Below are 15,213 nucleotides of genomic sequence, written 5' to 3' on the forward strand. Positions count from 1 at the left end.
AGAGTGAATGGAGTCATCTACTTGAAGCTGTAGAACGTTTTCTGACACAAACAATGCTGGACATGTGTCCACTTTTGCTGTTGTTATTCTCCCACTTCTGTTTTCCTAGCTCTGGACCTCCATGCTCTGGCAAGGAACACCAGGCACCAGGGTGGGAGGTGTTGGTAACAGTGGTGGTAATGGTGGAATCTGGAGACTGGGGGTGGGGGGATTGTGAGTGTCCCCGGAGGGTATCTCATGGTTGTGAGTGGGGTCAAATTTCACTTAGAGGGAGGCTGTGCAGAGATACCCTTGATCTGAGGGACAGGGCAGTCTTCGTGTGATGACAGCAAGGGAGAATTTAGGGAAGGGGTTTGGGGGAGGACCTTGATACAGTGGGATCCAAAATTGAAAGGGCTTAGGCATCCAGGGATCTGGGGGACTGCCATAAGACAGATTTTGAAGTGAGGCTTTGCTGGGTTTGGGGGCCAAGTGAATATCTCAGAAAGAGGTGAAGAGTGGCCTGAGATACTCAGTGGGATTGTTTTTCTTTTTAAAAAAATTTTTCTTTTGTTTTATTTAGTTTTATGTATAGATTGTTGTACATGAAAAAATACTCAGTGGGATTTGAGAGAGGAGTAGGGGGTCATTGGGTAGGAGTTGGGCAAAGGCATCTGAACAAGGAAGGAACGAGGAATCCTGGACACCACCGAATTCACAGGGAAGGGGGTAGGGTCTACAGGGTCCAAGAGAGAATAGGAAAAGGGAAGAAGCAGGAGCCTCACTACAGTAGGACTAGTGGGGAGGATGGGAAAGAATCTGGGGCAAATCTGGGAGTTTGGAAACCAAGAGGTTCCTTTGAGGGGAGGATGTCTGGGTTTAATGGGGGTAATGGGAAAGTTTAGGGTCTCCTCATGGGGACAAGAGACATATTTGGGACTCTCAGAATTTAGACATGGTCACAGGTCCCCAGTGGAAGTCAGGGAATTGTTTGAGGTCTTAGAGTGTGGAAGAAAGAAGTGGGAAATGATTTGTGGTCCTGGGTGGCTGTAGAACATGGTCTGGGTCCCCAAAAGGAGTAAGGCATAATCTGGGTCTCCCCGGGTGTTGACATATGGTCTGGATCACCTCTGGATGTTGGGGTTTGGTCTGGGGTCCGTGAGGGATGGGGTGTGGTCTGGGGCCCACCCGAATGTTGGTGTATGATTTAGTGTCCCTGATAGGGGTTCTCTGGATTCCCTTGGATGTTGAGATATATGGTATGGGGTCCCTCTGGATTTGAGGGCATGTCTGGTGTTCCTGATAGGGTGTGGGGCAGAGTCTGAGGTCACCAAGGAGAGTAGGACGTGGTTTGTGGTCCTGGGTGGCTGTAGAACATGTTCTGGGTCCTCAAAGGAGGTAAGGCATGGTCTGAGGTCCCTCTGGGTATTGGGACATGATCCGCGGTCTCTATTGGAAGGTCCCGGGTCCCTATGCTAGTCGGGGCGTGGTCTGGGGGTCTCTTGGGAAGCCTGCGAGGCTGGAGGTGGGGCTGGGGAGAAGTCGGGGGCGGGCCCGCGGCTCCGCAGTGGAAGGGGGTCTGCGACGGCCCGGGGGCGGGGGTCTGGGGTGTGCAGCCGCCGCGCTGCCAGCCCGCCCCCTCCGGTTGGAGCCCCCTCCCCCTTGCGGCGGTGGTGGCGGCGGGCTCTGGCGGCAGGCGGCGCGGAGGGCGGAGCTCGGCAGCGGCTCCGGAGGGAGGGCGGGAGGCGGGAGGGAGGCGGCCCCGCGGCACCGCGCCCCCTCCCCTGGCCCTCCCCCACCATGGCGCGGAGCGAGGCGGCGGCGGCGGGGCCGGGCCCGGGGCCCCCCCGGGGCTGGGTGAGCGCGGCCCGCAGCGGCCCGGGAGGAGGCGGGCGGGGGTGCCGGTGTGAGCGCGGGTGTGAGCGCGCGAGCGTGTGAGTGTGTGTCCGCGGCGCTGCGGCGGGCCCGGCGTGCGCTCGCGCGGCCCTGTGTGTGCCCGGCGCCGGCGTGTGCGGCGCCTGCTTGTGTGGCCATCCGGGTGTGTGCCGAGGTTCTGGGTCCAGCCGTGCCTGTGTCCCCAAGAGTGGCTGCCCCTCCGAGTGGCTGCCCCTTCGACTGTGTGTCTGGGGGGCTGTCGCGTGCCCATCGGAGGGGCTGTGTGCAGGTGTGTGTGCGTGGGTTGTGTGCCCAGGTGTGGGTCCCCCCCCAGCCAGTGAGCGAGGCTAGCTGCGTCGGGGGTTTGTGTCCCGGCTGGATGTCCATCTGAGGGTCTGTGTAGCCGGGTGTGCCTGCTTGGGTGTCCATTTGTGTGTGTGTGTGCGCGCGCGCGTGTGTCTGCGGGTTGTATGCTCCGAGGGTGTGTGTCTGTGTGACCACGTCAGGTTCCCGGCCGGGGGCTGGGGCTCAGCGCCTTGTGGCTCCAGGCCTCTGTGGGTTTGGCGGAGGGGAGTTTGCTGCTCCCCCGGTCCATGTTAACTGGATGGGGGGCTCCTCAGCGGTCCTCGGGGGAGACGGCCATGTCTTCCCCTTCCCGGTGGCTGGGAGGGGGGGATGGGCAGCCGGTAGGTGGACAGATGGAGGGATGAGAGGCCTAGGGTTGGACAGATGGGCCCGAGGGGAGGCACGCAGACCCGGCCTTTCCCCACCCACCCCACCCCAATGTCCCCACCGGCCAGATCTCTGCAATGGGGCCAGAGTTGCCTGCATCCAGATGGTCAGGCTGGGGGACCTTTGGGCTGCTGGTGGGAGGATCGCCTTAGACTAGTGCTTTAGGACTCAGCCCCCCAACCCTCTGAGATTCGACCTGCTGAACTCTGACCTCTCGCCCTGGCTTGTGCTCTGGTGAGGGGACCTATGGTAAAAGGAGGGATGTTAGGATTTCTTTGGCCAGCTATGTAGGTGGGGCCAGGGTGCCTCCGGGCTGGGAGGGTATGTCCATACCTGCGTGTGAGTGTGAATTTGTGCCTATCTGTTGACTATGTCTGTGGTTCAATATTTTGTGTGCATTTGTAGGTGTGCAAATCCCTTAGAGGGCTGTTGTGTGAGCATGTGTCTGTTACGAGTGAACATCTCAGAGCGTCTGTGCAAAGGTGGATTTTTTTGTACCTGTGTGTTTGAGTGTATCAGCCTTGTAAAATATCTGTATATGCTTGTGGTTCTGTGTATGTGTGTGAAGTGTGTATCAGCTAGTGTGTGCATTTGTGCATCTGTTGGTGTCAGAATGTATCAGCTTTGTGATTGTGCATCATGAGGGTATGTGAAGGTGTCTGAGTGTGTTTGGGCATTTAAGAGTATGCACCTGTGTATCTTTGATTGTGAGAGTGTGTTATATGTGTGTGTCCCTGTGTGTTGGTGTGTGCAAGGGTATCTCTGTTATAGGTGCATATACCTGGTTGTCTGCAAGGGGGCACATGTGTGTGTGCATCTATGTGTGTGAATGTGCAAGGAAGTCAGTGTTGTACACGTGTGGATGTATGCCAGTGTGTCAACCTTGAGGGTATGTGTCTATGTTGTGAGTCCATTTTTGCATCAGTGTTGGTCTCTTGGGAGTGGTGTTATATGTGTTCAAACACATATATGCAGGGTTGTATGCACAGATGTGCCTGTGTACCCAGAACAAGGCTGACCTTGCTTCTGGGCCCAGTGAGATTGGGGCCCATTTGGCGTGACCTATAGTATGCCGAGGACCAGTGTGGGGTCCATGGACACAAGTGTGTCCACATCCCAGGCCTAGGGTCGGTGGAGGGTGGGGGGTACAGAGCTCATGCTGGTGTGTCCATGGAAATCCAGATGTAGAGACTTGGATTGTGAGTCCACGTGTGTTTTGGCATGTCCACACATGTTGGTGTGATAGTGGTGTGATGGCAAGCATGGGAACCTCTGGTCCTTCCCCAGCCCTCAGATCTTTGAAGTTGGGGGACTGGGATGTGAACTCTGGAAAGAGGAGCCTGGGAGCCTAGAATCCTGGATCTGAAGGAGAAGAAAGCTGGGGTGGGGTCCAATTCTTGGGTCTTGAGAAAGGAGGGGATTGAGACCTGGACTCTTGAGTCTGAGGGAGGGGGGAGGAGGGTCCCGACTCTAGGGTCTTGAGGGAGGAGGGGGCTAGAGTGACTAGCCCCTTGAGACCCTAGAGGACGAAGGGCTAACGTCCTGGACTTGTGGCTTTTGGAGGGTGAACAGTCCTGAGGGCCAGACTCCTCAGTTTCCAGAGATGACTTCTTGGGTCCATCTGAGATTATGCAGAGCCTCCAGCAGGAGGGCTTAAAAGAGGGAACACACCAGGGACTTCCTTGGCTGAGATGGTCTCCGAGGTAGGTCTCCAGAGAGGAGCCAGAGGATGCTAACTGTCGTTTTGTTTCTTTGCAGGTACTGGCCCAGGCCCTGACTCCCTGAAGAGAGGTGAGTGGGAAACCTCCGGCTGGGGATAGAGACATGGAGTGGTCGGGCTTGCTCTGAGCCCACTGGAGGCCTGGAGCCCTGCCTTGTATGGATTTCAGTGTAGGGTATGGCAGTGTCCTGAGGGGCCAGGTGTCCTACATGCTGGGTGTGGTGACAAAGTCATGAGCACCATGTTTGGGTAAGGGCTCATAGTAGAGCCAGGACATGGTGAGGCAGGTGGGAGTGTCAGGCCTGGAGGCATCCTCTCTCAGGATGGGTAGGTAGTTGGGAAAGGGGAGTTTCCTCAGGATATCAGTAAAGGGTCCAAGAGAATTTCATAACCTGAAATGACTCTTGCATTTGGAGAGTGGCATGGATGTGGTTTACCGTTTTGTGTGTGTATGTGCATGTATGTGGGAAGATCTAATAGTTCAGCCTGCTAGCGTAGTGGCTGAGAGACAACCAGAGAAAAAAATAGTGATGATGATAATAATGATAATAATAATAATAATCGCAGCTGACATTTATGTAGTGTTTACTCTGTCAGGAACTATTCTAATCATGTTACAATTCATTACCTCATTTAATCCTTATAACAGCCCTATGAGGTAAGTGCTCTCATTATCCCCATTTTACAGAGGAGCACACTGAGGCACAAAGACAGGAAGTTACTTGACTAGAGTCAGGCAGCGGGCAATTAGGGTGAACCCGGGCAGTCAGGTCCAGATTCTGTCCCGCAGTGCTGCACTGCCTCTCAATAAATGTTAACTGTTTTCATTCCTATTATTATTCCTTCAACTTGAGTCCCACCCAGCTGTGGGAGGCGAAGCGCTGTACTTCCATTTCATAGATTGCGGTTCTTAGCCTTATAGACCCCACAGTCTGGCAGGTACAGAGCTGAGCCTCCTAACTCAGGCGTTCTGCCTTCTAGGCCAGGGTTTTCTGTCCAATAGCGTCCCAGAGGGAGTGCAATACAAAGTAGTTGGGGACCTCAGAGATGGTGGGATGCCCTAAGCCTGCCTCTTTTTCTCTTCAGCCCAGTCACTGCCCCGCAGCCTCTGTCTTTCTTCCTGTCTTTGTCTTTCTAACACTCTTATTTTCTCCTTTCTCTCTCTCTTTCTTCCTCTCTCCACCGTTATGTCTCAATCTCTCCTTTCTGTATGTCTCCTCCACTCAGTTTTTCTGTCTCTCTTTACTTCAGTCTTGCTCCCTGTCTCTTCACCTTTCTTTCAGATTCTTTCTCTTTTTGTCTCTTAGTCTCTGTCTCTCTGAATCTGTCTCTGTTTCTGCCAGTCCATCTCTTCCGCCCCTTTTCTCTCCCTGTGTCTTTACCTCTCTCTCTCTCTGACTGTCTGGTTGCGCCTCTCCAGGCCCTCAGCCCCTCTCCCCACAGGCTGAAGGATCAAGGCCACATCAGGCCGCAGCCCTGAACTGCCAGGCAGGTGGGCCAACAGGGGTGCGGGATGGGATGAAAACAGTTTCAGGGACGCCCCCTTCCCATCCTTTTCTCTTCTCCCCCCCACCCACCCCATGTTGTGATGGGAGCTGACACGTCGTGGGCTGCAGCTGCCGCAGGGGGAATCCCTGCCGGAAGGTTTTGCCTGGAGCAGAGGCATAGCGTGAGTGTGTGTGAGTGAGTGAGTGTGTGTGTGCATGTGTAGGCATGTATAGGGCCTTATGTTTACCCATGGATGTGAGCATGGAAGTCTGCCCCTTGCTTAGGAGCTCAGAAGAGCCCAAGATGAAACCAGGCTCAGAGAAGGACTTCCCAAGGCTGAGCAGGGAGACTGATGTGATTTTCTCAGCTCCTCCCACCTGCAGACTCCCTTTGCCTCTGACAGAGTGGGTGAGGGTGTTATCCTTACCATTTATTGCATATTTACTGTGTGCCAGAACCTGTGCTCGGGGGCCCCCATGAATGAGCTCACTGAACCCTTGCAACAACCCAGTGAAGATGGTACAATTATCATCCCATTTTATAAAACGGGAAATGATGGCCTAGTGAGGGGAAATCATTGGTTTGGGGCCTCAGAACTAGCAAGTGGGGGAGCCAGGACTTGAACCTGCGTCTGTTTGATCTCAAAGCACTTGCTCTTAATAACAGTGCACACTTCTATGCCTGGCACATAATGGGCACTCGATGATGATGATGATGATGATGACAGTGATTACCAAAACGTTTTGAACATATTTTATGTGCTAGGCTCTGTTCTAAGTAGTATACCAAGCTCATTAATCCATTTAATCCTCACAGAGGTAAGGCCTGTTTTTATCTCCATTTTACAGATGAAGAAACCGAGATTCAAAGAGGTTCAGACACTTGCCCGAGGTCACACAGCTAGTAAGTGTCAGAACTGGAATTTGAACCCAAGAAGCATGGCTTTGAAATCCATGACCTTAAACCCTAGTGAGCAGTGATTTTTAAAAATGTTTAGTGGGTGCTGGAAGGCCCAGGCTGGACCAGTTGTCACCCCTCTGGTGAGAAATCATGAGAGAGGTCTGGGAGCTCCTAGAGGAGGGGCAGAGGTGGGGGTGGGGGGCAGTGGTAATTTGCCAACCAGCCTGAATATACTGTTATTCATTAACCACAAGTGCATGCCAGCTGATGGTCAGGCCTGTCACTGTCCTATAGGACCTGGTTGTCAGGAAGGGAGGGATCTGGGTCAGACTCTTATCAGGACATCCCACGGTGGGCAGGCTGGCAATCCAGCTCTATACTTGGGTAACCCCGCTCCTTCTCCTGCAGGTCTCGCTGCCCACGCCTCCCGCCTTCCCGCTGCACCATGGCTCCGGGGCCCTTCTCCTCGGCGCTTCTCTCGCCACCGCCTGCTGCCCTGTCTTTTCTGCTGCTACTCTGGGCCGGGGCATCTCGCGGCCAGCCGTGCCCAGGCCGCTGCATCTGCCAGAACGTGGCGCCCACGTTGACCATGCTCTGCGCCAAGACCGGCTTGCTGTTTGTGCCGCCAGCCATCGACCGGCGCGTGGTGGAGCTGCGGCTCACCGACAACTTCATCGCGGCCGTCCGCCGCCGGGACTTTGCCAACATGAGTAGCCTGGTACACCTCACCCTCTCCCGGAACACCATCGGCCAGGTGGCAGCCGGCGCCTTCGCCGACCTCCGCGCCCTGCGCGCCCTGCACCTGGACAGCAACCGCCTGGCCGAGGTGCGTGGCGACCAGCTCCGTGGCCTGGGCAACCTCCGCCACCTGATCCTCGGCAACAATCAGATCCGTCGCGTGGAGTCGGCGGCCTTCGACGCCTTCCTGTCCACCGTGGAGGACCTGGATCTGTCCTATAACAACCTCGAGGCCCTGCCCTGGGAGGCCGTAGGCCAGATGGTGAACCTGAACACCCTCACGCTGGACCACAATCTCATCGACCACATCGCCGAAGGTACTTTCGTGCAGCTTCACAAACTGGTTCGCCTGGACATGACCTCCAACCGCCTCCACAAACTGCCCCCTGATGGGCTTTTCCTGAGGTCCCAAGGCCCTGGGCCAAAGCCACCCACGCCGCTCACAGTCAGCTTCGGGGGGAACCCCCTTCACTGCAACTGTGAGCTGCTCTGGCTGCGGCGGCTGACCAGAGAGGATGACCTGGAGACGTGCGCCACCCCCGAGCACCTCACTGACCGCTACTTCTGGTCCATCCCCGAGGAGGAGTTTCTGTGTGAACCCCCACTGATCACACGGCAGGCAGGGGGCAGGGCCCTGGTGGTGGAGGGCCAGGCGGTCAGCCTGCGGTGCCGCGCCGTGGGTGACCCTGAGCCCGTGGTGCATTGGGTGGCACCCGACGGGCGGTTGCTGGGGAACTCGAGCCGAACTCGGGTCCGGGGGGATGGAACACTGGATGTAACCATCACCACCTTGCGGGACAGTGGCACCTTCACTTGCATTGCCTCCAATGCCGCCGGGGAAGCCACGGCACCCGTGGAGGTGTGCGTGGTGCCTTTGCCTCTGATGGCGCCTCCGCCTGCCGCCCCGCCGCCTCTCACTGAGCCTGGCTCCTCTGATATCGCCACGCCCGGCCGACCTGGTGCCAATGAATCCACTGCTGAGCGCCGCCTGGTAGCGGCTGAGCTCACCTCCAACTCTGTGCTCATCCGCTGGCCCGCGCAGAGGCCGGTGCCTGGCATCCGAATGTACCAGGTGCAGTACAACAGCTCTGCCGATGACTCCCTCGTGTACAGGTAGGTGCTGCTGTCCCAGGACCTCCTCCCACCCCAGGGGCCCGCCCTCCCATCTGCCCCTTGGCCTGTTTGCTTGGCTGGGGTTCTAGATGGCCATGCAGAGTTGCCTTATCTTCTCTATTTCTGTCTCACTGTCTCTGTTTTTCATGCGTTTTGCAAATCTTCGTTGAGCACCCATATGAGCCAGAGCAGGGCTGGACAAGGGAGTTATAACAGTGAATGTGCCCAACGTGATCCTCACTCCCATAGGCCTCATAGTCCACAGCCCTGCTCACCAAAGATGTCTGATTGTGCCGTTGGTCAGTTATTTGGAACATGAAATATACATACACATATATTTACAGTTACATTTACATTTATAAATTATATACCGTGCTACTATATCAACACATTGGGTACACTATAGCACACAAAACAGAAAGTATCAGAAAAATATGTGTTATTCCCACCGTCCACTGGGTTAGAAGCTATTGCCCTGATGGGGACACACCTATATGGTACAGACAGCATTAAAGAGTCACTTTCTCTCATCACCTCTCTTGTTCTCTTGCTCTCGCCTCTGTCTCTGTCTGTCTGTCCCTTCTCTACCTGCTGCCCTCATTAGGCACTGAGCCCTTCTCTGTGGTAGGCCCTGAGCTGGGTGCTGGGGACACAAGGAGACCAAGAGACAAGGCCCTGCCCTCAGGGAGCTCACAGCCCAGAGGAAGGAGGCAGCAAGTACATGCTGAATTATTGTCTTGGCCTTGCAGTGTCCTCCATCTTGGGAGCTTTTAAGTATAGCTCACCGCCATGGACCTGGTACACAGACTTGATAAGTGGTTGTTGGCTTTGTGAACATGTCTTTCTTCCTGGCCCTGTCTCGTTCATGCACATTGTAGAGTGACTGCTGAATGCTTATTCCTTTGTTTGACTTCATTTGGGAATGCTGGGGGCGGGGGCGCTAAAGCCAATTTTGGGAGCCCCAGCTCTTGGGGTACTCAGACCTGCACCAAGAAGCCTGCTTATTGTCCTCCATCTCCACCTTTCCCAGTGTTCTCTTGGCCACAGTCCTGGCACACAGTAGGCACTTTTCCCCTCTTGGCTGAATGAGTAAATGCCTCTTTTTTCCCTTGTCTCTGTCATCCTCATTTTCTGCTCTTTTAGAACCTGGTCCCCAAATCATGAGTAGATGCCTACCGTATGCCATATTCCATGCTGGGCCCTGGGCCCACCAAGATAGATCAGACATTGGCCCAGTCTTACAAACATTAGGGCAAACTAATAAACAAAACAAAAATCTTTATAAGGTACTACCAAGGATGCTACCTCATTCGATCTTCCCAACTCTGCTGTGAAGCAGCAATGATACCCCATCCCATTTTATAGACAGGGAAACTGAGGCTCAGTGGAGGGAAGTCACTTGCTCAAGGTTACACAGAAAGTGGCAGAGCCAGGATTCCAGCTCTTACTCCTTTAACTCCTAGTCTAGACATTTATTGAGCACCTACTGTTTGCCAGGCAGGGATTAGGGGAGATGAATAATACATTTTTGTAAATAACTCTTGGTTTGTGATTCTCTACCTCTCTGTTTCTCTCTTTCCTTCTCTCTCTAACCCATGGCCAATACATGGTGGGGTGGGAAGAAGTTTTCAGGCCCCCAGACCCTGCATGTATGCAGATGTTGATAGCCCCCTGTCCCTAGCTGGGCAATAGACCCCTGGGGCGCTTCCCTTCCCCTTAGGGCCACAATTCCAGTCCTCCGTCCCCCATTAGAGATGCTTGTGCTATGGTGCTGCATGGGTTAATTTCCTCACTGCTGCCATGGGCGGAGGTGACATCCAACCAGAAGCCTGCTCTGCTGCTTGCTTAGGTTGCTTACAGCCAATTAAGACACATGGGCTCAAGCTTTCTTAAGGAGCCAGCCTCTGTCCTTGAAAATGGGGGATTCCGTAGCAACTGGTTATTTTGGGGGAAGGAGCAAGAGGAATCCAAGGCTGTCTGAAAGGGGAGATGAGAGGAAGAGGAGGACTTACAGCCTGGAGCACAAGGTTGGGGGGTTGGGTGGGAGGTACAGTGGTCTGTGAAATGGCAGGTAGGGGGAGAGCTGGAGAAGTGGCTGGGCCTGTACAAGGGGGTGGGGCCCTTGCTTGAAGTCTCTTGGTTTGAGGATGGTTCTTGTGGGTGGGGGAAACTCCAGGAGCTGGAAAAACTGAGGTGGGCTTCAGGACCAGAAGGTGGCCTGGCTGGAGGGAAGGTGAAACTTCTGAGAGGTAAGAGGCCTATGGAGATGGGGGCAGGGCCTCTCCGAGGAGGTGGAGCTCCTGCTGCATGGTTTCATGTAGATGAAGAGGTGGTCCTTGTCTCCGGTGACCCATTAAGAGCTTTGTAGGAGAGGAGAGTTTGTGAGGTTGAGTGCTGTTGCAAATCCATGTGGATGTGGCTGTTCCAAGTTACCCAAGGCTGAACCTGGCCAACAGCGTGGAAGGGGTGTGTCCTACGGAAGAGGGGCAAGGCCTAGTGGGAATGGTCTTATAGATGGGGAGGGGTGCAACTGGCAGTAGAGTATGAGCCACAGCAAGAGTTACTGGTCAACAAAGGGTGATATGCAAGTAGTAATGATTAAATTATTAAGTACCAGGCTTTGGGTATGTTAACTCATTCATACTCCATACCATCTCTATGATGTAGGACTTCTTAATATCCCCATTTGGGGGAAATGAGGCACAGAGTGGTTAAGAAACTTGCCTAAGGTCACAGAGCTGGCAAGTGGCAGAGGAGAGACTCAAGCCCAATGCAGTCTGGCTCCCAGACTTTGTCAGCTTAACCACTTCTCTAGAGCAAGAAAGGGGCGTGCTTGTTTGGCTCATTTGACCCAATTATGGATGAGACTTACCTGGGGGTGTGATTTGGTGACTCCTGGGTGGTACAGGATACGGCATGCACATAGAGTAGTTTCAGGACATGCAAAGAGTGGATGGCCCACTGGGGATAGTTCCCTAGGGCCACAGGGAACCATATCCAAGTGGGCCACTGTGGGGTGTGGCTTGGAAGCCAATGGTCAATCAGAAGGGGAGTTGCCTGTAGCCATGGCTTCTTCATGGGCAGGAATGTGTAGTTAAGGGGCTTGGAAATTATCCCAGAAGCTAGGAGTAGCTAGAAGATAGATTTACCGGAAAGTGGGACATACAGATGAGGGGAGTGGCCTACATCATTGTTTCTGGGAAAGGGCAGGGATATGTAGAAAAGAGGAAATAGAAGAGCATCCATTGTCCTAGTAGGGTTAAGACAGGGGGTATGAGTCGAACTCAGTGTTCACTTGAGTTAGGGTGCGGCATACACCTAACACTAGGGGGAGTGGCCTAGTGTGGGGTGTGGGGAAGCCCCTTAAAAGGTGTAGATAAGAGACCTTAAATGGCCATTGTCTTAAGAGTGAGACACTGCTAGGGGGCGTGTCCCTCGAGGGCAGGGCATAAAATCTATAGTACTCCTCCCATGCAGGGGCTAGGATATGTAGATGAGGGAACATGAATGGCAGATATTGTCCTAATAGGCAATGAGACGGAGTGGGTCTGAGGGCGGGGCATGCAGATAAGGGGCGTGACCTGTCGTAGTGGTCCTGAAAAGCTGGAAATTTGTTGCTTGAATAGCGGCCATTGTCCCAGTAGGGGGTGAGATACCCGTAGGAATGCATGATTTGGTCCCCGCTGGTCACCACGGGTAGGACATGTAAGTGAAGAGGCTAACCCCGCGCTGATCCCGCCCCCTCCTGCAGGATGATCCCCTCCACCAGCCAGACCTTCCTGGTGAATGATCTGGCGGCGGGCCGCGCCTACGACCTGTGCGTGCTGGCCGTCTACGATGACGAAGCCACGGCGCTGCCAGCCACGCGAGTGGTGGGCTGCGTGCAGTTTACCACGGCTGGGGATCCGGCGCCCTGCCGCCCGCTGAGGGCTCATTTTTTGGGCGGCACCATGATCATCGCCATCGGGGGCGTCATTGTCGCCTCGGTCCTCGTCTTCATCGTTCTGCTCATGATCCGCTACAAGGTCTACGGTGACGGAGACGGCCGCCGAGTCAAAGGCACCTCCAGGTCGCCCCCGCGGGTCAGCCACGTGTGTTCGCAGACCAACGGCGCAGGTGCGCCGCAGGCCCCACCCCCGCCGGCCCAAGACCGCTATGAGGCGCTGCGGGAGGTAGCGTCCCCCGGTGCTGCGGCGGTGGCAGTGGAAGCGAAGGCCACGGCGGTCGAGAAGGCTTCCGCGGAGTCGGAGGCGGTCCTTGGACGCTCCCTGGGCGGCTCGGCCACTTCGCTGTGCCTGTTGCCGTCTGAGGAAACCTCTGGAGAGGAGTCCCGGGCAGCGGCGGGCCCTCGAAGGAGCCGTTCTGGGGCCCTGGGGCCGCCAGCTTCGGCGCCCCCAACTCTAGCTCTGGTTCCTGGGGGGGCCCCGGCCCGGCCGAGGCCTCAGCAGCGCTATTCGTTCGATGGGGACTACGGGGCGCTGTTCCAGAGCCACAGTTACCCGCGCCGCGCCCGGCGGACAAAGCGCCACCGGTCCACGCCGCACCTGGACGGGGCCGGAGGGGGCGCGGCCGGGGAGGACGGAGACCTGGGGCTGGGCTCCGCCAGGGCGCGCCTGGCCTTTACCAGTACCGAGTGGATGCTGGAGAGTACCGTGTGAGCGGCGGGCGGGCGCCGGGATGCCTGGGTGCCACGGACAAACGCCCAGCTGCCCGGACGCTGGGGCAGGACTCCGGGGAGAAAGCACAGCATCGAGACGTCGACTGGAGGGGAGACGCGCCCTCCTCCTTACTGGAGGGGGTGGGGCACCCTCAGGTTGAGGCTTGAGGCCACGCCCCGGCGCCCTGGGGGGTGAGGGGCGGGCCGCCAAGCTCTCCTCCCCAATGGACTCCTAGCCCTTCTGCTCCTCCCCCCGCGCGCTCGCGGACCTCGCTGGAGCCGGTGCCTTACACAGCGAAGCGCGGGGAGGGGCAGGGCCCCCCCGACACTGCAGCACTGAGACACGAGCCCTCTCCTCCAGCCCCGGACCCGGGGCAGGGGCGAGGGGCCCATTTCTTGTATCTGGCTGGACTAGATCCTATTCTGTCCCGCGGCGGCTTTCAAAGCCCCACCCCCTCCACCCCATTCACCTCCCTGGTTCCATCAGGTCTGGCTTGGGGTCCCACCCTTCTCTGTTCCCCTCGTTTGTCTCTGTCCCGCTCTGTCTTCTGTCTTATGTCTTTGTCTTTCCCTATTTGTCTCTCCTTCGTCCCGTCGTGTCTTAGGTCTTTGTTTTTCCCTGTCTCTCCTTTGTCCCGTCGTCTCTTCTCCCCCTGACCTCCCATATTTTGTCCAGTCTCCCTTTCTCTCCGGATTACCTCTCCCCACTACACATTCTCCGGGGCAGGTCCCACTGGAAGGACCAGACTTTCCCCTATTCCTTCCTGTTTCCCCAAGTAAATCCCCACATGAACAAAATCCAAAACCAAGTCCTCCTCCCTACAGGAGCCAGGACCCTCCGCCGCAGCAGAATTAAACTTTTTTCTGTGTCTGAGGCCGCTCTGCTGACCTCTGTGTGTGTCCTTGTGTCTTGGAGGGTGGGAGGGACAGAGGTGACCTAAATTACAGCACAAAGACTAAGTGAGACTGAAGGAAGGATGGTCAGCAGACCAGGGAGGCTTGCAAACAATTTCATATCCTCTGGGAGACTTAGAGGTGGGAAATAATAATAATAAAATGATAATAGCGAACATTTAAGTGAGTGCTTACTATGTGCCAAGCACTTAAGTCATCCAATCCTCACAACAACTCTAGAACACAGTACTGTTGTCCCATTTTACACATGAGGAAATTGATGCCCAGGAACGTTAAGCAACTTGCCCAAGGTCACATAACCAGAAGGTGGCAAAATTGGGATTTAAAAAGGCAGGCAGCCTGATTTGAGTCTACTGAACTATAGACCTCTACCGCTGAGCAATTAGTGAATATTCATTCTACACATGGACATTGTACAAAGCAAAGCTCATCTCTTTGAGGTTGGACAACTTGCCCAAGGACCCCCAACAAAGAAAAGTGGGAGCTGGCAGTTTGTCCTCAGTGTCTATCTTCCTTATCACTACTCTATGTTGCCTCTGGTGTCTGGAGGCTGGGTAATGGCCCCAGTGACCTTAGCTGAACATGGGTATCCAAAGTCAGCCTGGTGGTGGAGGGGAGGCTGGAAAGAGCTCATTGGTTACTCTGGAATCTAAGGGATCTTAGGTGGAGAAGGGGGGTCTGCTGGGGACACAGGATAGTGTGGGGAAGGGAGTTTCTCAGGTGAGGCTGCGATTTGTGGCTGGGGAAGGGAAATTGGTTTGGGAGGCACCTCAGCCCTTGTTGGGGGCCCTGCAGTGAAAACTCCTTCCTGATCCTGGGGAGGAAGGAAGAAGGTTTAATGCCAGCCAGAGGCTCCCTGAGGCCTGGGGAGAAGGAAAGACAGAAATAGAAACAGAGCAGGAGGGAGGAGAATGGATCTGGGCAGACAGGGTGGGAGGCAGCAAGGACAGATATCAGAGAATCACAGGCCAGGAGGCTCTCATCCAGTGACCCAGTCACACCTATCTCAGTCATCACGATGCCTGGGTACTGAGGGCTTCCCACACGTCAGGCACTGTTCACAAACCCTCCCTGATGCAAGAATAGAGAGCATGCA

General features: G+C 55.4%; 1 protein-coding gene across 7 annotated transcripts; it reads left to right on the plus strand.

Moving 5' to 3' along the window:
* Nucleotides 1-1,356: 1,356 nt before the first annotated feature.
* On the plus strand, nt 1,357-14,090 carry LRFN1 (leucine rich repeat and fibronectin type III domain containing 1). Of its 7 annotated transcripts, none has more exons than XM_074314347.1 (5): nt 1,357-1,377; nt 4,345-4,377; nt 6,643-6,697; nt 7,103-8,545; nt 12,297-14,090. In XM_074314347.1, exons 4-5 carry the CDS (start codon nt 7,140-7,142, stop codon nt 13,201-13,203), a joined length of 2,313 nt encoding a protein of 770 aa, XP_074170448.1. In that variant the 5' UTR covers nt 1,357-1,377; nt 4,345-4,377; nt 6,643-6,697; nt 7,103-7,139; the 3' UTR covers nt 13,204-14,090. The 7 variants fall into 7 exon arrangements, with proteins under 7 accessions (XP_074170448.1, XP_074170450.1, XP_074170445.1 ...); XM_074314349.1 differs by lacking the exon at nt 1,357-1,377 and adding an exon at nt 1,618-1,836 and having other exon boundaries at nt 6,611-6,697; XM_074314344.1 differs by lacking the exon at nt 1,357-1,377 and adding an exon at nt 1,618-1,836.
* The last annotated feature ends 1,123 nt before the right edge of the window (nt 14,091-15,213 follow it).

Source organism: Rhinolophus sinicus, linkage group LG11 (genome assembly GCF_036562045.2).
Source record: "Rhinolophus sinicus isolate RSC01 linkage group LG11, ASM3656204v1, whole genome shotgun sequence".
In the NCBI taxonomy this organism is placed as follows: Eukaryota; Metazoa; Chordata; class Mammalia; order Chiroptera; family Rhinolophidae; genus Rhinolophus; species Rhinolophus sinicus.

Excerpts from the sequence above, each read along its gene's own strand:
- LRFN1 (XM_074314347.1), top strand. The coding sequence starts at position 7,140 with ATGGCTCCGGGGCCCTTCTCCTCGGCGCTTCTCTCGCCACCGCCTGCT. Across the intron at positions 8,546-12,296 it reads GATGACTCCCTCGTGTACAG|GATGATCCCCTCCACCAGCC; the intron begins GTAGGTGCTGCT and ends CCCCTCCTGCAG.